Source organism: Fukomys damarensis, unplaced genomic scaffold (genome assembly GCF_012274545.1).
Source record: "Fukomys damarensis isolate Sample0158 unplaced genomic scaffold, DMR_v1.0_HiC HiC_scaffold_31, whole genome shotgun sequence".
NCBI lineage: Eukaryota > Metazoa > Chordata > Mammalia > Rodentia > Bathyergidae > Fukomys > Fukomys damarensis.
In genome coordinates, this window is record NW_022900943.1 from 12,259,049 (window position 1) to 12,285,199 (window position 26,151).

General features: G+C 37.3%; 1 protein-coding gene across 1 annotated transcript in view; it reads left to right on the top strand.

Moving 5' to 3' along the window:
* Nucleotides 1-19,194, top strand: part of Ermp1 (endoplasmic reticulum metallopeptidase 1) — a 91,915-nt gene extending 72,721 nt beyond the window's left edge. Inside the window, exons 8-15 of the mRNA XM_010620829.2 lie at nucleotides 274-494; nucleotides 3,115-3,289; nucleotides 3,877-4,067; nucleotides 9,024-9,176; nucleotides 11,628-11,830; nucleotides 12,746-12,861; nucleotides 18,555-18,718; nucleotides 18,814-19,194. Of these exons, the coding sequence (XP_010619131.1) occupies nucleotides 274-494; nucleotides 3,115-3,289; nucleotides 3,877-4,067; nucleotides 9,024-9,176; nucleotides 11,628-11,830; nucleotides 12,746-12,861; nucleotides 18,555-18,718; nucleotides 18,814-18,981 (1,391 nt within the window). The 3' untranslated portion in view covers nucleotides 18,982-19,194. The remainder of the gene's footprint in view (nucleotides 1-273; nucleotides 495-3,114; nucleotides 3,290-3,876; nucleotides 4,068-9,023; nucleotides 9,177-11,627; nucleotides 11,831-12,745; nucleotides 12,862-18,554; nucleotides 18,719-18,813) is intronic.
* Nucleotides 19,195-26,151: the final 6,957 nt, after the last annotated feature.

Here is a 26,151-nt window from a genome sequence, read left to right on the forward strand (position 1 = left end):
TTCCTATTAGCAAAATTTCATATGAAATTTTGCCTTCCATCCTTGCTAATATGTTCATACTTTAAGTATTCCAAAGTTGATGGAGATTAAAACTATCCACTTGCTTGATAAACTTTCTTGGAATATTATTCTTTGATATTTTCCGTATGTTTCAGCACTAGCACATTCCAGTACTTTTCAGTATTTTTCAACATTTACCCCTTTAACTGTGCTGTTTATATACTGGATTTGTTGAATATGATGATTTCCAACTTTGTGCTTTCTCTTCACCAGCTGTTAACTACATGAAGGATTTCTTGTATGGACTTGGCATCACTTTCATTAGCTGGTTTACCAGCCTCGTTACGGTTCTCATCATAGCAGTGTTTGTGTCTCTAATTGGACAGTCTCTTTCATGGTACAACCACTTCTATGTCTCCGTGTGTCTGTATGGAACTGCAGCTGCAGCCAAAATAATATTCATACATACCCTTGCAAAAAGATTTTATTACACAGTAAGTAGTAGGCATATTTGTTATTTATTTATTTTTGCTGCTTTCAAGGACTAAGGCTTTTAAAAAGACAGGTGAAATTAATTGTGTTTGGTCTTTTGAGCTATTAGAGATTGTTCAAAATGGTTAAAGATAACACTCCCACAACTGTGTTAATTTGCTCTCTTATTCTGAGAGTTGTGTTGCAGAATTCAAACGAGCTTCTAAAGCTTTTCTTGGTAACATGTTCTTGTATTTGCAAACCCACCGTGGACTCCCCAGTTGTTTATATTTGGGTTTTTTTTTTTGGTACCAAGGATCAAACTTGGGTCCTTGTGCTTGCAAGACAGATGGTGGAACCACTGAGCTAAATCCCTGGCCCCTGTTTATATTTGAATACTGTTCTCCTCTGCACTGTTAAGCTTCATGAGGACAGATTTTTTTGTTTTGTTTTGTTTTGTTTTTGGTACTTGGGAAATCGAACTTGGGACCTTGTGCTTGCGAAGCAGGCAGTGGAACCACTGAGCTAAATCCCCAGCACTGTGATTGTTTTACTCATCATGTATTCCTTGCTTAGGCAGTATCTGATACATAGCATTAACACACAGCAAGTACCTGTTGCATTAAGGAATGTTGCACTTAGACTCTTTAGTTTTTCATTTTTTTTCTTTTTTTCTTTTACCTATATGTTTGTTGATGCAGGTTGTTTTTTTTTTTTTTTTTTTTTTTGGTACTGGGGATTGAACTCTGGTCCTTGCACTCTGATCTGACCCGCTGAGCTAAATCCTGGCTTGATGCAGATTTTGATAGCATGCATGTTGTTAAAGACACATTGCTAGGGAAAAAGGTGGGAAGAGAAATGGAGTTCTAAATGATTTATACTGAGTGTTAAGAGAATACTGTCATGTTGTGGTTTCAGTGGTATAAATTTGGTAAAAATATGAATTAAGATTATGAAATTGCAACTAGAAATGAAATATACTAAGAAAGTGATAGTTTCTTGTTTTCAAGAGAATTAAGGGGGAAGCTTCCTTATTTTTAAAACAGCCAGTGAATATCTGCCTTCCAGCTTGCACTGGTAGGGATAAAATTGGGAACATGGAAGAATGTAATGTAGCCTTTTTCTTTTAGGATGTCTTTGGTCTCGGTTTCAGTTAATGTTGTGAGATGGTCTAAGGAAATTTGCCATGTTAGCAGGCCCTTTTGAAGAAAGGTGTTTTTGAGGGTCTTATCACATTTATTCTCAGTGTAGGTATTATAACCTGAGTGTGATTGAATGTTGTTGATTGGGACAGGTGTAGGATAGAAATGCCTAGAGAAGCTCACCTTCCACAAATTTAAATGGTCTGATTATAACACTTTGGGCTGAAAATACAATGGAAGGAATAACCTTGCATTTTCAGTTCAGATATATTTTTAAAGTAGTTAATAGGCATTAGAATGAGACCTGGTGATACAGAGATCCACAAGAATCTGAGCTCTTTGAGAAGCTCACAGTTTCATTTGGGAAGAGATGCAAACCACACTGATTGTAGTACGTTATGGGGTAAAGGGAAACAGTGACATATAGGCAGTGCTTTAGGAATACAGGGGCAGGAGAGATGAGTTTTGCTTGTGGAAGTCAGGAGGGTGTCATGATGGAGACGGTGACATTTGGGGTTTTTGAAGCATGAATAGAAGTTTGTTAGATAAGAGTGGGTTTATGAACAGTCAAGATGGAAATATATAAGTACATTTGGGTCATAATCAGTAAAACATCCAGGGGGGTGAAGACAAAATATGGAACAGCACAATAACTGAAAAGTAGGCTAGCAGCATGATCCCCAAAATCACTGTGATCACCATTAAAAAATTTTTAGCAGGATACAGATTTGGTGATTTAGTAGGAAAACTTACAACACTGTAGAGTCTTTGGAATAGGGCAAATAGGGAAAGGTAGCTCAAATTTTATATGAAATTACCAGGAAAACAAGAAGAGGGCAAAGGTGACCAGTTGGAGATAGAAAAGACTCAGGAAAATCAAACCACAACCACTAAATCAAATCCTGAGGTTACGCCCTGTGGACCTGCAGCAGTTCCTTCACAGACCGCTTGGTTTGCTTCTGTCTTTGGAAATTATAAACAGGAAAAACTTACAGAAACGGATGTTTTTAGGAGACTCCTTTTATTTTGGAGTATTTCCAAAGATTACTCAGCCCTGTGAAAGAAAAGCACAGATTAGATACAGCTTTCTTCCATCTTGTGAAATTACCCTTCCTGCGCAGTAATTTTGAATTTACTATGTAGGATAGAAGGCTGGAATGGAGGCACATGGCTGTACGTCCAGCTACTTGGGTAGCTCAGTGAAGGAAAAGGATAAGTTTAAATGGAGTCTGGGAAAATTATTCAGACACAAATATTTCATTTTAAAAAGGGCCTGTTGGGCTGGGGATTTAGCTTAGTGGTTCCATCGCCTGCCTCGCAAGTGCAAGGACCCAAGTTCAAGTTCTGGTCCCACTCCCCCCCAAATTAAAAAAAAATAAAAAGGGCCTGTTGATCTATGGTGGAGGTTTACTTTGTCTGTTTAAAGGGTAGACTGCCTAAAACAAAATGTAGCTCATTTGTGAATGACCTGTAATGAGACTGTTTATTTTCTTTCTTTCAGAATGCCAGTGACCAGTATCTGGGAGAAGTGTTTTTTGACATCTCACTGTTTGTGCACTGTAGTTTTCTTGTAATGTTCACATACCAAGGACTTTGCTCGGCGTTCATTAGTGCTGTCTGGGTAGCATTTCCTTTGCTCACAAAACTTTGCGTGCACAAGGAGTTTAAGCAGCATGGTAGGGGAATTAATTTTCATGCAGATGAAAAATACCTTAAAATATATAAAGCTTTCAGAAACTTTGTTCTATTGAGTAGTCTTTCCTAATAATAATAATAATAATAATAATAATAATAATAAAATTATTATTATTTTTGAACAGGGTATTGCTATGTAGATCAGACTGGCCTTTAAACTCATGGCTATCCTTCTGCCTCAGCCTCCCGAGTGGTTGTTAGTTTTTTTGAGATGAGGTCTCACCATGTTTCCCAGGCTTGCCTCGAACTTGAGTCCTTCCAACTCAGCCTTCTGAGTAGCTGGGATTGCAAACCACTGCACTCAACCCTTAAAGTTTTATACCATGCAAATTTTTGTCTTAGCTTATGCCCCACCTCATTCTCATATTTATGAACACATACTAATATATTACTGGTCTATTTTAATTCTCATTTATATTTTATCTCCTCTGAATGCACTTGTGTTATTTCATTAGGTAACATGTATCAAAGGGCATCTAACCTAATTTCTGTTAAATGTCAAGACCTATCGCCATAAAAATCTGCATCTGGGGGTAGCATTCATAGATGCTTTTTCTTTCTCTTCTAGGTGCTCAAGGAAAATTTATTGTCTTTTACCTGTTGGGGATGTTTATTCCTTATGTTTATGCAATGTACCTCATCTGGGCGGTATTTGAAATGTTTACTCCTATCCTTGGGAGAAGTGGTTCAGAAATCCCACCTGATATTGTGCTGGCGTCCATTCTGGCTGTTTGTACGATGATTCTATCTTCCTATTTTGTAAGAAAAAAAAAATTTTGCTTTTTTAAAAAAATATGATGAGGTTAGCCATACCAGATTCTGTGAAATAATGTTGCTTATATTTTGAGAATGTCTTAAGTAAAAGAAATGGTGAATAGTTGGGCATCTTTGGAAAACATAGAATGGGTTCTTTTGTTGTTGCTGTTTGTATTTTTTGCCTCCTTATCCTCCCAAATCTTCTGATTAGACCCCTTTTCAAATTGCATTTCATACTATCTGAATGTGAATCTGTAGAATGCATACCAAATGAGAATTGTTGGAGATTGCTTTAGAACAGTTTCTTAGAATGGTTCCTGGACGTGTTTGTTAGAGGCAAATGTTAATAAATTAACACAGTAGTTTTATTAGTAGTATTGGAGCTAGGGAAGGAAGGCTAATTTTGATGAGGATGTTTTTTTTAACCTCATTGCTGGGTGTCAAAATTCATGAATGCATCTGTCTCCTTGGGTGATACACAATTAGGATACCCAGCATGCCTTCACTTACCAAGTAATAAACCATATCACTGGCCTTGTCAGTCTTGTCAGTTTGCTTTGGAATTTTCTACCCTGGTAGGGAAAAACTTTGCTAACCTTGCTCACCCTTGGGACTTTCTAGAAGGCAGAAAAGATAGTGACACTGAGTTTAAGACTGGAATCACCAGGCAGGGCTCTACTCTTGGCATGATGTCTATACCTCCAGGTCTCAGTCCAACCCTCTCTAGAGAAGGCAGGCCTCTGTTTTATGTCTCTTTTAATAGGAATGCCTACGAGGAGGAGTGCTTACTGAATACCCATAGGTATTTTCTTGAGCTTTAAGGCTAGAGGACCAAATAGAAAAAGTATTAAGATTTCAATATAGCTCATTCCTTCATGGAGATGGATGATAATGGCGGTTTTTTGTACTGCTACGGTAAAGGGCATCCTTGTGGAAGTTAGGTTCTGAAGACCAAAGGAGGTAAGGGGAATACCACAACTGTAGTCAAAATAATCCACCAAAACCTCTTAGTGGTTAGTAAAGCTTGGTGTATGTGGCTTTGCATATACACCCACAGAGTAATTTTTATGCACATTATTGTTTGAGCTGTAGTAGTCCTAAAAGAAACCTCAGCATTCCAGCCTTGCCATCTTTAAGATAATGATTAATTCCTTCCTGGCATTTACAGGGATTGATGGAAAGTTTTAAATGTTCTTTGCCTTTATGGTTTACTTCTTTTGGTTTTATTATTAACTCTTAGATCCTCCGTATTTGTTAACAGACAGATTTGCTATGGTAAAGATTAAAGGAGATAGTAAAGTTAGGTGAAGTTTTTGTCTAATGTTGGCTACGTTCTAAACTGGACCCCCTCAGAGTATTACACTGAATAGATGGACATTATTGGTGCCTATAAAAGTGTGGAGCATTTACATTTTTTTTGTTGAAGAAGGGAAGTGAACTTTCTCCTGGAATCTGTCACTGTGGAAATTGAAAGTGTTTGCTGAAAGATGGACAACTTTGAAACCAGAAGAAGATACAAATATTTCCTAAATTATATTTCTTTAGGAAAGTGTTTCAAGAGAAGAGTATCTCTTAAAATACTTAAAAAAAACCCTGTTAATTTTTTTATTATAATGTGAAAAGAACCTACTTTTTGATGCTTCGGGTTATCATTCTCTGTTTTCTTATTTATGTGAGGTAAGGTTAAAAACAGTGGCTTAATTAACAGTGAAATTGTTCTCCTTAGGTAATGGAGAATTGAACTGTAGTGCTTACTCAGCTTTTCTTTCAATCCTTGGGGATATATAAATATATTTTCTAGAAAGCAGCTAAAGTTTTGTCAACCAGTTAACACGTTTCCTGGGATTACTCTTTGCTCGGCTGTCATGATTATATTGATTTTTGACAGTGGCAAAAATGGGACTCCTAATAGTGGATCAGAAGGAGGAGATTTCACTTGGTGACGCACATTCCAGTAACCCCATTTGTTTGGGAAGCTAAGATTGGAGGATTGCAAGCTCGAACGCAGCCTGGGCAATTTAGTGAGAACTTGTCTTAAAATAAAAAAAAAAATAAAAGGGCTGGGGATGTAGCTCAGTGCTAGAGCACTTGTTGAGCATTTGCCAGGTCAATCCTTAGTACTCCCCTCCCCTGCCCCCCAAAAAGACTCAGTGAGAAAAAGCTCAGAGTCAGCACACTGCTGGACATTTTATTCTTTCCTGAGCATCTTTTCATTTTATTTTTCACTCCTTAAGAACCTAAAGTAGCTGAGTATGGTGACACATGCCTGTAATCCTATCACTCGGAGGCTGAGGTAGGAGAATCACGAGTGAGCCTAGCCTGGACAATTGAGTAACTTCCTAAGATCCTACCACAAAATAAAACTAGCCATGTAGTTCAACATCTAGTACCAACATACAAAAACAAAGAAACTTAAACTGACATGTAGAAGTAGAATTGGAAAGGTGATTAACCTCTTCCTTTCCCTTTATTCTCTGATTGTCATTCTTTTTATCACCGTTACCACCCCTCTTCCAGACGGGGAAAGAGGCAGAAGAAAGAGCCTCCCGATTTGGAGAAGAGGGACCTTAAATATTGATAGCTTAAAGTGAGATTTTTTTGACAACTTTGGGAATACTTGGCTTGAGAATGACAGAAACCACAGCATTATGGCAGGAAGGTTTTTTCTTGTTAACCTATTCTTTTCCTAAACTTACCAGCTTCCTAGTAGATGGGACACTCATTACTTGGCAGGATATTTGAAACTTTATAAGAAGTGACATTTTAAATATTGTGACTCTTAGGAGGTGTCAGGGCAGGCAGGGTTACAAATTTTGTTTTGCTGACTTACTGCTGTAAATCCTGGGTGCTTTGTCATATTTCTTTAGTTACAGTATACAAACATAAGATCTTTCACCTAAGAATGCTACTCTTTTGTTGGAGATTATCCCTGATAGACTGTTGGAACATTTTTCCCCACTGTTTATTGGTACATTTAAAGCAAATAATACAGTTATATTTATCATTGGGCTCATGTGCCTTTACATGATATGTCTTGTTTTTTGTTTTTTTTTTTAAGAATAAGCTTTTTTTTCCTTGGTACCAGGGATTGAACTCGGGACCTTGTACTTGTGAGGCAGGCAGCGGAACTACTGCGCTAAATCCCCAGCCCTATTGGAACATTTTAGATTGGAAAATCCTTTCACTTTGCATGGTAGATTATGAATATTTGCTTAATTTTTCATTTTTTTCCTAATAAAATATTTTTGCATTCATGTTATTTTCTGCCCACTGAATTTAGGTGGTGGGCTTTTAAGTAAAGAAGGCAAAAGAGTGGGATCCGGGTTTAGATCATTGTTTCTCAGAATGGCTTTTTCAGGTCATTTCAGACTCTGAAGGAAACTAAACATATCAGTGAGTCTTGTGAGTCCTCTCCAGTTTTCAGTTCAGTGATATGCTTACAGATTAAAAAGTTAAGTATATTTAGTGTTTTCTGGATGTCAGTCTTGACACTGAGCCTTTGACTTTACTGCCCAAGCTCAGACTTGTTTTGATTGTGTTGACCCTGGTTAACTTATGATCTAAAGGGACACTATTACTTTGTAATAGTTTTTCCTCAGCTGCAGGTGCAAAGGCAGTCTCAAGGCACATCTAAATACTAGTTTATATGCGTCTATGTCTTTGGCACAGTGTAGAAACACTGAATGGAATTTGAGTTTCATTGAAATACTATAGATCTACTTAAGTTTAAAGAGCTTACATTTGGTAGTTTATTTTTTACTTATTTTTATTTTTTGCTGCACTGGGGATGGAAGCCAGGGCCTTTGCACTGAGCTGCCTATCCCTACTCCTATTTTAAAATTTCACTTGAGGCTTCAAAAATAGACCCAGCTCAATTTCACAGTACACCTTTTCTCTTGTACTTTATTTCTGATTGTATGCTTTTAAACTTCCTAATAACCCCCTATATACCTTTTAAAAATTAAAAATAATTATTACTATGTTTGTTTTTGGTACTGGGGCTTGAACCCAGGACCTCTTTACTGAGCTATGTCCCTAACCCTTTTTAAAAAAATGTTTACTTTAGAAACAAGGTCTTGCTAAGTTGCCCAGTCAGGGCTTGAACTTTCAGTCCTCCTGCCCCAGCCTGCCCAAGTGTAGGGATTACAGGCATGTGCCATTATGTGCAGCTTTTTTTTTTTTTTTTTTAGGCAATGTCTCACTAAGTCACCTAGGGTGGACTTGAACTTGTTATTGTCCTGCTTCAGCCTCCCAGTGTTAGGATTATGGGTGTGTGCCACCATACCTAGCATGTTTGGTAATTTAATGAAACCCTAGATACCCTAATTTTTGGTGCAGTTCAGTGGAGCCTGCTATGAAGTGTTGACTATTGAAGAGCATTGATAAAATCAAATAAAGGTGATGGCTTGGCTGGTGATAGGTTTACATTCTCTGCATTCTTTGCTGATTGAGCACTGAAACACAGTGCTCAGTTTTGTATTCTCTGTTGCTTTCCGGCTGCCTGTCAGAAGGCACCATTCTGGCCAGTTGAAAGTATCTGTCATTTCCTAGGCTTTGACTTGTGATGGAAAGTCCCCAAAATTAGTGCTTTATTTTTACATAATGATAATTTTTCTTCATTGCCTGCTGAATAATACTTGTTACAAAAGAAAGTCAGTTAAAAATCTCTGTCAGAGCTGGGCAGACGGCACATGCCTGCAATCCTAGTGCTCAGTGAAGCTGAGAGGCAGGAGGGTCACAAATTCCAGTTCCACGTGGGCAATGCAGTGAGACCCTGTTTGAAAATAAAATCATAAAAAGGCCTGGAGATGTAGTTCTGTGATAGAGCACCCATGAGTTCAATCCCTAGTAAGATTAAAAAAGAAAAACCCCAAAAACCAAACACCTTTTTTTTTGGTACCCAGGTTCAAAACAACTTTCTGCCTGTGAATATATAATTTTTCTATTTTTGTATTTTAGGTGAACTTCATCTACCTTGTCAGAAGCACAAAAAAAACGCTGTTATCTCTAACTTTGGTATGTACGGTTACATTCCTCCTTGTTTGCAGTGGAACCTTTTTCCCATACAGCTCCAGTCCTACTAATCCAAAGCCAAAGAGAATGATTCTTCAGGTAAGAACAATTCTGTGGGAGTTATTTGAGATTCAGGAGGAGAAATTCTCCTTGTGTGTTTTGCGCTTTAGCAGTGAACTGGAAACTCAACTGACTTCTGCTCTTGACCTGTTTAGTTCTCTACTCTTGTATGTAAGGCAGTAAGGAAAAAGACTGAACATCAAGGGGCATTCTTATTAGGTAGACCTTATTTCTCCTCACAGGAAGAATTGGGAATGTTTAACTACTAAAATTATCAAACTACTTGTTTGGATAAACAAGAACAAATATGTAGCAGGGAATGACGAGCATTTAGAAAAACAAATTGCATAAATGTCTATAGGCTGAGTAAAGATCTTAACAATTAACTAGCAAAATAAAATACGGCATTTTAAAATGTTAGTTAAAATTGAGTTTCGATGGGTATAGTATTGCAGGCCTGTAGTCTCAACACCCTGGGAGGCTGAGGCAGGACTGCAAGTTCAAGCCCAGCTGGGGCAATTTATCAACTTAGGGAGTCTCCAATTTAAAAAAAAAAAAGCCAGGAATGTAATTGAGTCCAAAGGCTCTGGGTTCACTTCCCAGTACCTAAATAAGTAAGAGCACATAAATAAAAACTCAGGTAACATTCACAGTAATATGTGATGGTGTGAAGTCTAACTTAGACAGGGATTACTAAAATGAGATATAGAACTTTGTGTAGATTTTTTAGAGCTGGTATAAAGCCACAGCTTCATTTTCAGTCCTCTGTGTTAAAGGTTGTGAATAGCCAAACAGAATGTCAAAGGAGTCATAACCTGGATACAGTGGACCTTTGATTTACGAACTAGATTGGTTCCTAAGGGTTGGTTGTAACTCAAGTTGAGTGTAAGTCAATACAGCTGAGATCTGGATGTTTACCTGGATACACACCATAGATAATGAGGCAGATGAATCTTCCATTAACCAATTAACTGAAATTGTTTATATGTCAGGCCAGTTAACTTGAGGGTCCACTGTTTTGAAGGACTAGAAAAATTAAAAATACTTAGATTTTGAAAATGGGCCAGATATGCTTTGCTTTTAGTCCTGTGGGACACTGGTATATTTTATGTGACAACTTTTATAATTTGCAAAACCTTTAGTGAAGAACAGATAGTTTTTAGGAGGTTGTAGTTTCTACTGGCATGCCAATTTTTATAATCATGCTAGTAAGGTTAGGAAAAGCTTGATTTCTGTTTAAAAATAAAATCCTGCTGTAATTTGAGGTTCTTTAGCCAGAACGGGTACACTAGAAGTTGACAAATTTACCTAAAGAGGCAAGATAATAAATATTGTAGGCCATGTGAGCTGTAGATTAAACCTCAGCCAATGTGTGTGATTGTGTTCCAATAAAACTTTATATATTCAGTGGGTAATTTGGCCTGGTCCTTTTTCTTTTGCTGTTGGGTTTTTTTTAGGCTGGTTTCTGCTTTAACTGCTGAATGGTTTATCCTGAGCATCACTTAGGCAGCACATGTTTCCCTACTGACTCTCTCGAGCATCACTTGGGCAAGTGTCATTTCAACCAATGGATTCTTTTTTTCTTCTTGTTTTTTTGAGACAGGGTCTTGCTTTGTAGTTCAGGCTGGCCCTGAGCTCACTGCGCAGCCCAGGCTGGCCTTGAACTCAAGGCAATCCTCCTGCCTCTGCCTCTCCAGTACTGGGATTACAGTCATGTGCCACTATGCCTGGCCAGTGGATCCTTGTATTGAACAGATTTGATAAAACTGTCATTTTTATATTTCCTATTATAAAAATTGATGAAAAATATGCAATTTTTGGTCATCCTGTGTTTCAGTAATTGGACTGATAAGTGGTTAATACAGCTATTTATGAAGCTTGGGGCTTTTTCACAGAATTGTATTAGGCACAAGACTGTTAACCTTTTTCTCTGTATGAATTAGCTTCGTGTCACACACTGAAATGATTGTGAATGTGTAATGTGTTTTGGATGTATTTGTTTTAAATCTTTTTTTTTTTGGTACTGGGGATTGAACTTGGGTCCTTGGTGCTTACGAGGCAGGTGGCAGCACCACTGAGCTAAATCCCCAGCCCTATATCCTTTTCTAAAAGGTATAAAATTTATATCTTTTTAAGTCCTACAGGAGATGAGGTTTTGCTATGTTGCGCAGGCTAGTCTTGAACTCCTGGATTCAAGCGATCATCTCGCCTTAGCCTCCTGAGTAGCTGGTATTATCAGTGTACAACACTGTACGCATCCGAAGTTTTTATATAAAATTAAAATATAAAAATATATTTGTAGATACAATGACAGTCACTTATATATCCATAATCCAGTTTAAAAAATCAACCTCTAGCCATATCTTACTAAACCTAAGCATTCTTTTCTCATTTCTTGGTATGATCATATTTTATTCAGTCTTTATTAATTTGGTTTGGGAATGTAGAAAGTAGTTTAAATGGTTTTCTCATTACTCTTGTTCTTTTCAGCATATGACTAGAACGTTTCATGACTTAGAAGGAAACATAGTTAAAAAGGACTCTGGAATATGGATCAATGGGTTTGATTATACTGGAATGTCTCATATAACACCACACATTCCTGAAATCAATGATACCATTCGAGCTCACTGTGAGGAGAATGCACCCTTTTGTGGTTTCCCATGGTATCTTCCAGTGCACTTTCTGATCAGGTTGGTTCATTACTTTTCTACGTAAGTTGGGGTTTAGTTTGTTCTCAAGTCCTGTCAGTACATTAGTACTCTTATTTTTAAGTTTTTACACACTTAACCCTCAAGTCAAGGGCTATATATGCTATTTTTCAATCACTACAAAACTTCATCAATGAAATTTAACTTGGATAATTTTGCTTTTTCAAATTTAAAAAGTCTTCTAGAAACCTGAGCACTGGGAAAGGGTGACATTCTGTAAGAATATGATAGATGGCAGTTAAGCATCAGTCTGAAATGGTTTTATTTCTGGGAAATTTTTATAGTTTGGCAGTGAAGAATTGGATGAGGATAGGATGTGTAGTGGAAATCAAGATTCCCTAGTGTCTTAAGTCACTTTTCCTTGTTTCTGGGACAAAATACTCAGCAGCCACAATGTAAAGGAGAAGACCTTTATTTTGACTTATGGCTTTTAGAGGATTCAGTCCATAACTGGCTGGCTTCAAGGCAGGAAGTGCATGGTGGAAGGGCCTGCCTCAGAGGAAAGCTGCTTAGTCTTGGCAGCCAGGAAGCCAGAGGGGAAGGGAGGAGCCAGGGAGGGACATACACCCTTGAAGATGACACCCCCAGATCACACTCTTCTGACCAAAACCTACTCCTAACAGCAAGACTGCTGTAGTGCTCCATAATCCAATTACCTTCCTTCCAAAGGCCCCACCTCTGAATACATGATACTTTTGGGCGGTATTTATAGCTAAACTAAGAACAAAGGAGTTGCCTAGGTATTAAGTTGAGAATATCTTACTAAGAGAAGTTCGTGTCCTTTATTATACCTGTCAGTTTGTTTATTCAAAGATGCGTGCACGTATTCTAAACACTGAAATGGATAGCTATCAACTAATAAGGCATCCTAAGTATTGAAGCTACCTTTCCACATAGGAAAAACTGGTATTTTCCTGCCTCAGAAGTTTCTCCAAGAAATCCTGCTCATTTCAGACTTACAGCCAAAGAACAGACACCTTGGGATTCTGTAAAGTTGACCTTCGAAGCCACAGGTAAGTCAGATGTCAATTTTCCCTTCTTTCACTGCTCCCTGGCTTTATGCGGGCTGAGGATTGAACCCAGCGCCTTGTGCATGCTGGATACTGGCTTCGCCACTTGAGCTACATTTCCAGCCTATTTTAACTTTGTTTTGAGGCGAGGTCTTGCTAAATTATCCAAATTGGGCTCAAAGTTGTAGTCTTCCTGCTTTAGCCGCCTGAGTAGCTAGGATTATGGGCACGAGTCACTACACCTGGTTTATTCATGTTTTAATGTTACGTTTTGTACTGAAATTAAAAAAGTTTGGTTATCCCAGCTGCTCCAGGGGCTGAGGCAGGAAGACTGCAAATTTGAAGGTAGCCTGGACAACATTGTAAGACCCTCTCAAAATAAAAAGGGCTTAGGGGCTGGGGTTTTAGCTCAGTGGTTCGGTGGCCTGCCTCACAAACGCAAAATAAAAAGGGCTGGTGTATAGCTCAGTGCTCTCTGGGTTCAATTGCTCGTACCATAAACCACCAGCCAAACAAAACAGCCCCAGAAAGCTTATTTCTTATGTGTATCTTTTTTTTTTCTTTTTTGGTACTGGGGATCAAACTCGGGACTTTGCACTTTCCAAGCAGGCAGTGGAATCACTGAGCTAATTCCCCAGCCCTCTTATTTGTATTTTTTAGTACCAGTAATGAATTTGAAGAAATGGTGAGGCATCCAGTGCATAAACTGCCTTTGTTCAAATGTTTTTATGTCTTTTCGGAGTGTTGTACAGTTTTCTTCATCTAGATTTTGTGGCTATAACTTGGTTGTTTTATGTTCTACCTCCTATTATTTTTTGAGGTAGTTTTAATAATTCATACTCTTAGATTTTCAAGGTGCAACAGGGATTGTGAAATTATTTTTATAAAGGGTTGGATAGTAAATATTTTGGGTTTTGCCACATAGATCTGTGTAACAGATTCTTTTCTATTTTTGTTAATCACCCTTTAAAAAAATGTAAGAAACCATTCTTAACCTGAGGGCCATACAAAGAATAGACCTCAGGTGGGGTTTATTGACTGCGCATCATCTACAAATATACTATTTCTATACCAATTTTTAGGCCTCTAACTTTTTGAATTATTAGTAATTCTCACGTAGTGTAGAAGTCATGGGTACAGTGAACATCCTTCCTTTGTTTCTATTAGGGCAGAGGTCTGTAGTGTTTTCCTGCATGTAAGATACTGCCCTTAGGACTAAGGCGTGTATTTTTATCATGTTCAGCAGGCATTCATCAACTGTAAGTTTCTTGAATTTTTAAAATCAGGAATGGGTGTTTAATTTTGTGAAAGGCTTTTTAAGCATCTATGAAGTAACGTTATCACAACATTTTTCTGCCTTGTATCTCACCGTGGTATATTCCAATTCCTGACTTACAATTTTCGTAATCTGATGATAGAATTTCTTTGCTAATGTTTCCTAATGTTTAGAATTTTACATCACACGTGAATACTGTTTTTTATTCTTTTCATCAGATTTACATTAAAATAGTTCTCTTTCCCTTTATTTTCAACAATTTATGGCACACTAGAATTATTTGGTTGAAAGGTTAGCTTGAATTCTTCAGTGTGAACATCTTAATAACTTTCTAGGAAAACTGGTCAGGTTAGACTTAATTATTTTGGTACTCTATAGTTTCCTAGCAAAGTACAGTACTAGTTCCTTTTGGACTTAAGTGTGAAGTCCGTAAAATAGTGAAGATTAAAAAAAATTTTGTGTGTGACATCTTTACTTTTGTGTATTTGTGATTCTTCAAGTTAGGTAGTGTTTCTTACTGTTATTAAGAAAAAACAGTTGGGTATTTGACTTTTAAAATTAGTTTTTGTTTTATTCTTTCATTTTGTTAGCAGCTTTTATCTTTTGTACTTCCTTGTGCTTTCTTTTGGTTACTTCATCCCTCCACACCCCTCCCCCAACTTTTTTTGAGACAGGGTGTCAATTTCAAGTCCAGGCTGGTCTCAAAATTCACAATCTTCCCCCTCATCTTCCCAAGTGCTGGGATTATAGGTGTGTACCACCATTCCTGGCTGTTGAAGTTATTTTTAGTTTTACTACAAAAACTATTACTATGACTTTTAGTTTTTATTCCTGCTTTCTGTGTATCCAGTGTAGGTTTTGTTTTATTTTTCCAGTACAAGGTCTCATTATGTAGTTCAGACTGGCCATAAACTCCCTGCTATCCCAGGCTGGACTTAAACACACAGTGATCCTCCTGTCACAGCCTCCCAAGTGCTGGTATTACAGGTGTGTACCACCACAACTGGCTTAATTTATATTTCAGACTTACAGGTTTACTGGGATGAATGAGGTGTGGTCAAAATGCAAGGGAAATATTGTATTTAAAACTGTTACAATAAAGACATATTGCCATTCATTCCTCTCTAAATATCCCTCATTTTAAACATCATTTGTGCAACTTTCTGAAGCAATTCTTCTTTTGTCATTGTATTGTCAAGGCTACTTTGATGTCCCGAATTAATTGAAAACATTTACCTTTCATGGTCATTTTGAATTTGGGGAATAGCTAGAAGTTGCATAGTGCCAGATCCAGTAAATAGGGAAGAGGAGGACACACTGTAAAGGGTTTGAGCATAAAAAGTTGGTCAGTGCAGTGTGACTTAAAAATACAGTGAATATTTAAAGTAAAAAAAAGGTACTGTAGTAAGATACATTGCCATTGATTCCCCTCGAGTACTCCCACATACTTCAAACACACTTCCCTCCTTTTAAAAAAGATTTATTTTTGGTACTGGGGATCGAACTCAGGACCTTGTGCTTATCTCCAGCGTCTCCCTCATCGTTCTTGACAGTGTCTTTTACTGTGATGTTAAACATTCACCAGTTTTGATCACCCCAACATGCTTATCCAATCAGTATACTGTGTCTTGCATGGCTAGTAGCGTCCCCTCGCCCTCACTGGGGATTGAATTCAAGGCCTTTGCATTAGACAAGTTCTCCCAAAGTTGCCCAGGCTGGGCTCCAGCTTGCCAACCTGAGTATAGTACTGGGATTACAGTTTTGTGCCACTGTACCTGTCATCTTTTGTAGTTTTGTCCCATAAAGCATTGGCTGTGTGACTTGATGTATATTCAGTTTTTATATCTGCATTGTGAATTGTGACTTTTAGCATTTAAAAAGTGCTGTTATGTTTAAGGCTTTCTGTCTTCAGTGCTATTCTTTTTGGATATCAGATGGGCCTTTAAAAAAATTACTTCCAACTGGATATGGTGGCTAATGCCTAGAATTCTAGCACTTGGGTGGCTGAAGCAGGATTGCTGCAAGTTCAAGCCCATCCTGCGCTACATTGAGATCAAGGCCAGCATGAACATTCTTTTGTCACCAAGTTTGCCTACTATACTTTTCCTCTTCATTTTCCTTCCAGTTTTTGTTACAGGCAGTATTTGCCTTCCACTGTTACCTCAGTATTTTAATAATGTATATTTACTACTAAAATCCTATTTATCAATTCTGCTGAAAATTTTAATTATCTCTTGGTTGGATGAAACCTACCCTTCTAAACAGGGGCTCATGAATACTATGTTCCTGTATGTTTAAAACTGGTATTCTATGAGCTGGGTGTGCTGGCGCACAGCTATAATCCCAGCACTCGGGAGGCTGAGACAGGATTGCTGTGAGTTTGAGACCAGCCTGGGCTACATAGTGAGTTAGTTCCAGGTCAGTCTCAACTACATAGTGAGACCCTGTCTCAAAAAACCAAAAATAATCAAAAGCAAAAAACTGGCATTCTAGGGGCCAGACATTTAGCCCAGCAGCACCATGCCTGCGTTGCATGCGCAAGGTTGAGTTCGATCTCTGGTACCAAAAAACCAAACCAAATGGTATTCTGTAACCCTGATAATGAAGGATACTGGTGGGTATCAAAATTTAGTTTGAACTTTCCAGTATTAAAAAAAAAAAAAAAAATTGTCCTCATTGTTGCCTTGTTTTGTGTACTGTTTCTGCAGTCTGACACCAATGTAATTTTCTTAGTCCTATATTTGACATTTTTATTAAGATCTTAATTTGTTTTACTTGAGTACATCTCTAAGTTTTTCATTCTGAGTTGATATTCTAAGGTTCCAGATAGGCTGTTTCAGTGTGTAGATTCTGGTTTCTTTCTGAAAAATTTTCTCATATTAGTTTTTAAGTTATGTTCCATTATAGTATTTTACTTCTTTAGGGTTACAGATTAAATGACTATTGGTTATGATCTGCCTTCCAATTTTTATCTCCCACTGAGCTTTTTTACTTGCCTTTTCTTTTTCTTAGTACCTTTTCAGCCTTCTCATGATTTTTATTTTGAGTTTATTCTGCCTTGGACATTGTTTTACTTTGTCCCTGAGACACAGTACCTGACATCTACAACTTTAAAGGAGGTGTATTTTAGCTCAGTTTTACTGTAAATGTGCTGCTGAAGAGAGCACTGGCTAAGTTTGTATAGGCTTCAGTTCATAGCTAGCTCTAAGGTAGAGGGAAAGGCAGAAAGAAGCAGAGAAAGATGGAGGGGGAGATAGACTCTTCCAGGCCCTGCCCCCAGTGACCTGCCTCTGACCAGGGACCTCTAGAAATGAATCATACAGAAATTTTGTAATTTGCCTTTTCCATTTGTTCCCCCTTTTAGTTTGTATACTTCTGAGATTTAGAATTTCTGATTTGTTATAGGTTTTTCCATATTCTCAAGTAGTTTTCAAAATGTACTTTAGTTTGTCTTAGCATTTTCTTTTGCTTAGAAATGTTGGTCCACAGTTTCTATTCTTTTCTTCTGGAATTTGTAAAATAGCCAGTGTGCCCCTCTTCTGTCAGCACAACAGACTTTTAAGTTTTAAATTTTGTCTTGGTGGGGATGGCTTTAAGTTTTCCAGGACAAAGTTGCCCTTATTGCCTTTCACCTTTACCACCCAAGTGTCAAAGGATGCTACCACCCCTTTTATTTTCCTAGAAGCTTTGCATTTGAAAAATACTTCAATAGTGTGTAATGTAGCTTTCCCTTAAATTTTGCTTCTGTTGGGACTCTAGCATGCTCAGATTTAAAGTGGACTTGCTTGGTTTGCATTTACTTGTCACAAAGCTTTGCTGCAGGAATGGGTCAGGCATGAGGAAGTCACATCCATGCCTCATTTAAAAATTTATCCTTTATTCACATTGGGGTATTGTCCATCTTAACATTAGATGGAGGTTATGTTTTAGTTTTAGTTAACAGCTTTTGTTGTTAGAACTTCTTGCTGCTTTAAAGAAAAAAACTAGAGAATACTGTAATATTATGTATCAAGTCTGTCTGCAAACTGCCATTCTATTCATAATACTGTTCAGTACTTTTAAAGCACTTTGCAGGCTTTTTAACACTTTCACATGCTTTTTACTCTCTCAAAAATCTACTTCACAGATGAAAAAATTGAGTCAGATTTATTACATGAATGCCTAGTATCATGTAGCAGTTGACAATACCAACATTTAACACAAGCTTTCTTGTTTGGATTCTGTACCTTTTCTCCTATACTTCACTTCTTAACCTCTTTGATACTGATACTGAATGCCCAAATGAGTAAACGTCTGTAGTGAATACATTTAAAATAATGTAAGGCCTAAACCTTCACAGTATGGTTTGGGTGCTGGTTAACTGCTTTACTTGATGCCTTTTAAAAAAAGATTGATAGAACTGTTCTTCCTCATCTTACAGGACCAAGCCATATGTCATTCTATGTTCGAACCCACAAAGGATGGACACTTTCTCAGTGGTCTCTGGGCAGTGGCACTCCAGTCACGTGTAAAGGGGGAGACTATTTTGTATTTTATTCCCATGGACTCCAGGCCTCTGTGTGGCAGTTCTGGATAGAAGTGCAGGTAGGCATTTCCCAGCAGTTCTTGTTTTATTGAACAGTCTTCTGTGTGGTATACAGCAAGAACCTCAGTTTGAGCATCCTGGCTTCCTCCAGCAGGTCTCGGGAGAACAGCCTGAAGGAGGAATGGTCACTGTAGCTCTTGCTGCCCACTATCATTCTGGAGAAGACAACAGATCCTCTCAACTGACTGCTTTGAAAGAGAAGTTCCCAGATTGGGTATTTCCCTTTTCCTGGGTGTGCACTTATAGCCTCTTTGTGTTTTAATCTTGTGGATGAACTCTAAGTACACGTCCAGAGGATACTCCATGTGATAGTTTCTCCCCACGTTACATGGCTGTGTCATGTAAGTCAATGAATTTTAATGAGCATATGTTCAACAAGCTTTTTAGGTTAATACTTGTTAGGGTCAAGTACACTGGGTGAAACTAGAGAACAGTAAGGCATGGCCTTTTTGACACTTGAGAATGCCAGGTTTTTGGCACTTAAGTAAATGTGGTTACTGCTACTGCACAATGAAATGTCATTTTATAAGACCTTCAGGATAAAGAGCCAATAAACCACTTCAATAGCTATCCCTCTTAAAATCAAGAAGGGTGAAGACCAGTGATAGTGAACTTTTTAGAGCTTTCAGTGATAACAGGCAGCTGCAACATGACTGATAAAGACTGTCAGACCACTACTGAGAGAAGTCATTTCCAATTAAAGCCCAAGACCATTTGTTGTGTTAGTGAATGGTGGGTAAAAAATACTATTTGCTGGGGTAGGGACTCTCCTCAAGATACAACTTTTAGTTCACTGGAAAGTGATTGCCCTGCGGACTATCGAAGAAGCATTGGACCTTTGAGGCCCTAACAGCTATACAACACTTACACTTCACCAGGCTGCCCCTAGAGCAGTGGTGTTCAACTTAGGGCACATGTGCTGAAGCTGGCTGTTTATTATCACTGTAAGCTCTAAAAATTTTGCCATCACTGCTTGGGAGTATTCTTTGTCCTGAAACTTAGACCGCTGCTGTAGGCAGGTCCTGAGCTTAGTGACTGATTGTCTGACACTTTGTCACTGACGGCCATTGCTGTGTGCTGTGCTGCTCTCCTGAAGAGGTTTTCCTCTGAAACATACTTGTTCTCCTTTCTCTTCTTTACCAGTATGAGAAGGGAAGTATTTGTTCAGTTACATTTCCCTCTGGGTTTTCACAGGTTCCTTTGATTCAAAAATTGCACAAATATATGACTTGAAGGTTCCTCCTCAGAGCAGAGCTGCCAGCATGGCCATTCTGGGGTGATGAGGATAATGGGGATGGAGAGCTGTGACATTTTAGGTATTTATTCTTTTGTTTTGGTAATTTACTGTCCAGTGGGACCAGGTTTCCTGAGACTTGAGTTTGTGGCCTGTATGGGAATAGATCATTGTACCTAAAGCTGTTAGTGTGTATCAAAGTAGCACCTCTGTGGCTTTTAGGTTACAGCAGTGATAGGGTTTGGTGAGATGAGTGGTAAATTAGGCTTTAAAGTAATTCCCATTCTGAAATGTTTTTGACAAAACTGAGCTTGTATTTGTTGAACAGTAAGCCCTAGTTTTGTTTTTTTTAAGTAGACTTACCAAGAGCATAGTAATTATGTATCAAAGGAGAAAACTTTCCTAAAATTTCTTCTGTGACTTACATGGTGCACTTGAACTATGCTCAACTAACTGGGCCTCTACAGATAGCAATACTGCAGCCAAAGCTGAATGTAACATTCTGTATTCTGGCTGTCTCTTCCCAGAAGTGACACTTTATGGAATGCATTCACTGGTTTTCCTGAACTTTATAGAAACCAAATTTTTTCAAATTCAAGTTTTTGGCTATATATGCCAGTATTGTAGTAAATAAGGTTTTCAGGGCTTATAGTTTATACAGAATCAGAATTGTGGAGAAAAGTAACAGCAGTAGTATCTCAGTTTCATAATATAGCTTATGTATTGTCCCTGTGGTTAATCTGAAAAAAGATTATTAGACATTTATAGAAAAAGTAAAGCACCATGTTGGAGACTGTATGAACAACAAATTGCTCCTTTTGCTATTTTTACTTTGGGAAGAAAGACATTTCAGTAATAATCATGGTTTTCTTTAGCATTACAAAGCTTGGATATTTTGCAGTCAGTAACAAGATGCTCATGCTTAGTATCTGGGAGGCTATTTTAATGCCAGAAATGGTCAAGTAATTACATGCAGTATTCATAACGCTGTAATAAGCATACAATCTGTCATAGCAGTCTTGACATTAAACCTGTTAGGTCCTGTCCTTTTAACTACTTACCAGCCCAATTATTTAAATATAGGATGACCAAAAGTTCAGTATTTTTATTTCATTAATTTTTATAACAAAATATAAAAATAATTTTATCAAATTTATTCAATACAAGAATAGAGTGAAGTTGGACAGTTAGCTCAGTGGTGCCATGCCTGGCAAGTGCAAGGTCCTGAGTTCAATTCCTGGTACCAAAAAAAAAAAAAGTGCAATTGGAATGATATTTACCCAAGTAACACTTGACATAATTAGTACACAAACAAGCTACCCAAATGACCTTCAGGGTAAACTGTTATATCACCACTTGATACTTCTGATTTAAAGCTCTAACAAATACATTTAAATTCTGTAGGAAATAAGTAGTGCAGTACCACATATTTAGGGAAAGTGTGAAGATTTGTCATTTCAGAATAATTATGTTTGATCTAAGAATGATTGTTGGGTGAAGTGTTTCAATAATTTAGCAGATATAATTGAACATGGGAGGATTTACTAAGATACAACCAAGGGGGCACTTCAGACTGCTGACTAGGGAAGCATGAATGTTTCACTGGTATGCTGACTTGCTGAGAATTATTACCTTACAATGTTACTGAAATAAACATACTGGTTGGTATCTGTTAAACAAAAACATCTTTCACTGCTTATGCTTTATTCCCATATTTCAAGTCTACAGAGCCTACAGATGGCTCATGTGGCTGTAACTGCTATTTTAATTAAGTGATAGGAACAAAGAACTTAACACGGAAATGTTTACATCAGTTGGAATCTTTTTGACCTTGGAATGAAATGGTGCATCTCAATTTCAAATATTTAGAAGTTTGGTAATTTCATCCCGCAAGGGAGATGATTTTAAAGGGCTAAATAGTATGATTCCTTTATTAGGGGTAGGACAGAGGGAAGAAATTAGCCAGAGTGGACCCCCCCATGTAATTAATCTCAACCCAAGGGAAAGGCAGAATGCCCAAACAAAGCAGGTCTCTGTCCAAGTTTTTTAATTTAGTACAAAGTGAAACAAAAATCCATTCTTTAATATACCTCCACTTTTAGGCCCAATAAAGCCAAGATACACTTATGCTTTGTTGTGTCTGTTTTCACTTACTTAAAATACAGAAATTTGGGGCACATCATATCAAATATATAATGACTTAAAAACTCTTACCGTGTCGACAACTTCTTTTACCCATTTTGGCCTATAGCATAATCAGCGTTTATCCTAGGAATGCAAAGTTGATTCAACTTGGGAAAACCAACCAGTGTGACATGTCCATATTTGTTGAATTAAGTATAGAAACCTCAGTAGATGCAAAAATTTTTTTTCTTTTACAAATCTAAAACCTTTCCATGATAAAAATCTTCAACAGACTTAGAACTTAACTTAGTTAAGGTCATCTGTGAACAACATAAACAAACAGAAAAGACAAGGTATCCATCATGCCAGTTCTGCTTCCTTTCTAGCCAGGGCAATTCTGCAAAAGAAAAGGCATCCAGGGTGGAAAGAAAAAGCTAAAACCATCTCTACTTGTAAATAACATGACTGTCTATATAGAAAATCCTGAGGAGGCCAAATGTATACATAAAACCTTAGCTTCAGTGGTATTCATGACTCAGGATCAATATACAGAAATCAACCATTTCCATACATAGTCCAAAACTGAAATTTCATTGTTCCACAAACACATAGATCACTGTTCATTAAAGCCAACAACTTATACAAATAAAGGGAAAATATTTTTCCATAACAACTGGTGCTCAAACAATTGAATATCCATATGTAAATTATACCATACCATATAAACTAAATGAAAATGGAACAGAGACCTAAATATAGAAGCTAAAACTATAAAATTCATAGAGAAAAGGCATAAAAATATAATTTGAATTAGGCAATGTTTCCCCTAGCTATGACACCAAAAACAAAGGCAACCAGTGAAAAAAACTGGTCAGAAACAAGGCAAGGATGTTCACTCACCTCAGTACAGTTCTTGAAATTTTAGCTGGTTAGGCAAGAAGAAGAAGAAGGCAAATTATCTTTGTAGATAACATGGTTCTGTATGCAGAAGACCCTAAAGGTTCTACCAGAGACTTTTAGAGCTAGTAAATGAATTCAACAATGCAGCAGGATATAAAATCAACTTTAAAAATCAAAAGCTTTATCATACAACAGTAAAAGACAAGTCTTTATACCAAAAATGGACTAGCTGAGAAATCAGGCAAACAATTCCATTCCTAATGACTTCAAATAAAATAATAGGTGAATGATCTCTAAATAAAAATTTCAGAAGTGAAGAAAGTGGACCACCCCCCCTCTTGCACTGGTAGAATTAATACAGTCAAATAGCCGTATTACCAAAAGTGATCTACACATTCAGTGCAATCTCAATCAAGATACCTAGGATATTCGTTATGGAATTAGTAAAAACAATCCTTAAATTCATATGGAAACACTAAAGGTCCAGAATGGCCACATCCTAAGCAAAAAGAATAAGGCTGGAAGCATCACAATACTCCATTTCAACTTATACTACAAAACCATAGAAAAAATGCATAATAACTGGCATAAAAATAGACATATAGCATAGTGGAACATGGGCCGGGGACTTAGCTCAGTGGTTCTGCCACCTGCCTCAAAAGGTGGCAGCAAGGTCCTGAGTTCGATCCCCAGTACCAAAAAAATAAATTAAAAAAAGATTTATCTTTTTAGAGTAGTGGAACAGAATAGAGGATGCAGAAACAAATCTATACAACAAAGAGTCAAAAATGTATGTTGGCAGTCCCTTTAAACAAATGGTGCTAGGAAAACTGGACATCTCTTGTAGAAGACTGAAACTGGTCTATTAATGAAACACAGGAAACACTTGAAGCCACAGGCAAAGACTTCCTTAATAGGATTCCCAGTAGTACAGGAGATAATAGTAAGAATCAACAAATGGAACCACATCAAATTAAGTTTCTGCACAGCAATAGAAATAGCTAAGAAACAACTTATAGAATGGGAGAAAATCTTTAGTATTTCTGAGGATTATTATCGAGAATATAAAATGAACCTGAAAAATGTAAAGTACATGTAACTAATAAGTATTTTAAAAATGTTCAACATCTTTAGCCATTTGGTAAATTCAAATCAAAACTATGATAAAGAGTCCATGTCATCCCAGTCAAAATGACTAGAAAGTAGTGGGCCCCCAAATTCATGGGAGTTATATCCCTACAGTATCTGCAAATTGTGAAAAACTGCAAGTTTCAGATAAGGTCAGAAAAAAGCCTATAAATGCCTATTTTTTATAGTTCAAACTCTAAATGTGCTACGTCTCCCACACTTAACGCAATTTAATAAAATACTATATTAAAAAAGCCTTAGAAGGTACAGTGTTTTTGTGGTATCTTAGGGCTTTAAGACCAAAACTAAGAACACTGGAGACAGTTAAATGTGTTACAGTAACCTATGATGATGGAATGCTGGTGCCATCTGCTTGAGATAGGTTATAGACCAGCAGCCAATCAGCAGCAAGGGGAATGGAATAATATTCTCAGATTGCTACTTGCAAACCTGCCAAAAAAAACAAATGAAGATATTTGCAGTTTCTGTGAAATTGCAGGAGTTTCTACAAACTGTTAGGTTCGAAGGAAAAGTCTGAATGACTGAGGCCATGAATTCTGAACCACGACTTTATGGGGGTATACTGTATAAACATTTTTAATCATTTGGAAAATTCAAACCAGAACTACATTGAAATTTAGTCTTACCTCAGTCAGAGTGTCTATCATCAAGAAATCAAGGCTAGTTAATTAGTACAGCCACTGTCAAAATCAGTATGAAGGTTCCTCAAAAAACAAAAGTACAATACCTTTTGATCCAGCTATATCACTTCTTTGCTATATACCCGAAGGAATTAAAGTCAGCATACTATTAGGGCACTGCATCTGCATAAAGAACCAGCCTAAGTGCCAACAACAGATGAATGGGTAAAGAAAATGTAGTACATAGTACACACACACACACCCACCCACCCAAGAATGTTATTTAGGCATAAGGAACAACAATCATGTTGAGTAAAGTAAGCCAGACTCAGAGAAGTATCACGTTTTCGCCAGTTAGCTGAATCTAAAAAAATGACAAGAAATTAGAAGGCAGACTATTATTAAATAGGAAGGGGAAAACGTGTAATGGTAGATAACGGGGAATAGATACGAGCAAAATATATATGCATTGAAATCCTCATCCTGCGTGAAACTAGGAAGGCAGGACAGGGCACAGGGTAATTAACCAGTAAGAGTGAAAAATAAATTAGAATTAATAAAAATGAAAAACCTGTTTGAAAGGATACTAGAAAAGACACGAGATTTTTGTAAATCATGTATCTAAAACAGATTTAGTATCCACAATAAAGAATCAATGTATACCAGTGATAAAAAGAGAAATTATCTGTTCACATTTTTCTTTGAAGATCTACAACCAGCATATACATATCAGCTCTTTTGGTGGGTGGGGGGTACCAGGGATCGAACTTAGGACTGCACTTGCAAGGCAGACGTGGTGCCACTGGGCTAAATCCCCAGCCCTACATTAACTCTTAAGCACAATAGAAATTATAGTGACATCTCCATTTCATACACATCTTGGATTGCTTTGATTAAAAAGACAGTAGGCAAGTTTTGGTAGAGACTGGGACCTCTGTAAACTGCTTCCTAAATGTCAGTGCAGGCAGTCTGAAATAGTTTGGCATTTCTGCAAAATATTAACCAGTTACTATTCTAGCAGTTCTACTCAGAAATGAGCACCTCCCCACACAAGGAGATACACTCTAAAATTCCCCTATGCACTCCAACATAACCCTAAAACTCGGTTGTACTATTTAAACTTTGTCCTATACATACATCATACATACATACCCAAGATGAAGTTTATGTTTTAGACACAGTAAGGGATAACTAATAAAATGGGACAATTACAATAATATGCTGTAATAACAGTTATTTAAAAAAGACTATTTCTGTCATTTTTCATTTATTTTTGGACCTTGGTCAGGCTGACTGCAAATAAAACTTTAGAAAGTGAAAAGTATAGACAAAGAAGAATGATGTGTGAATCTTCACAGTATTGTTACTCATAATGACCAAAAAGTGGGGAAAAAACCCAAGTAAA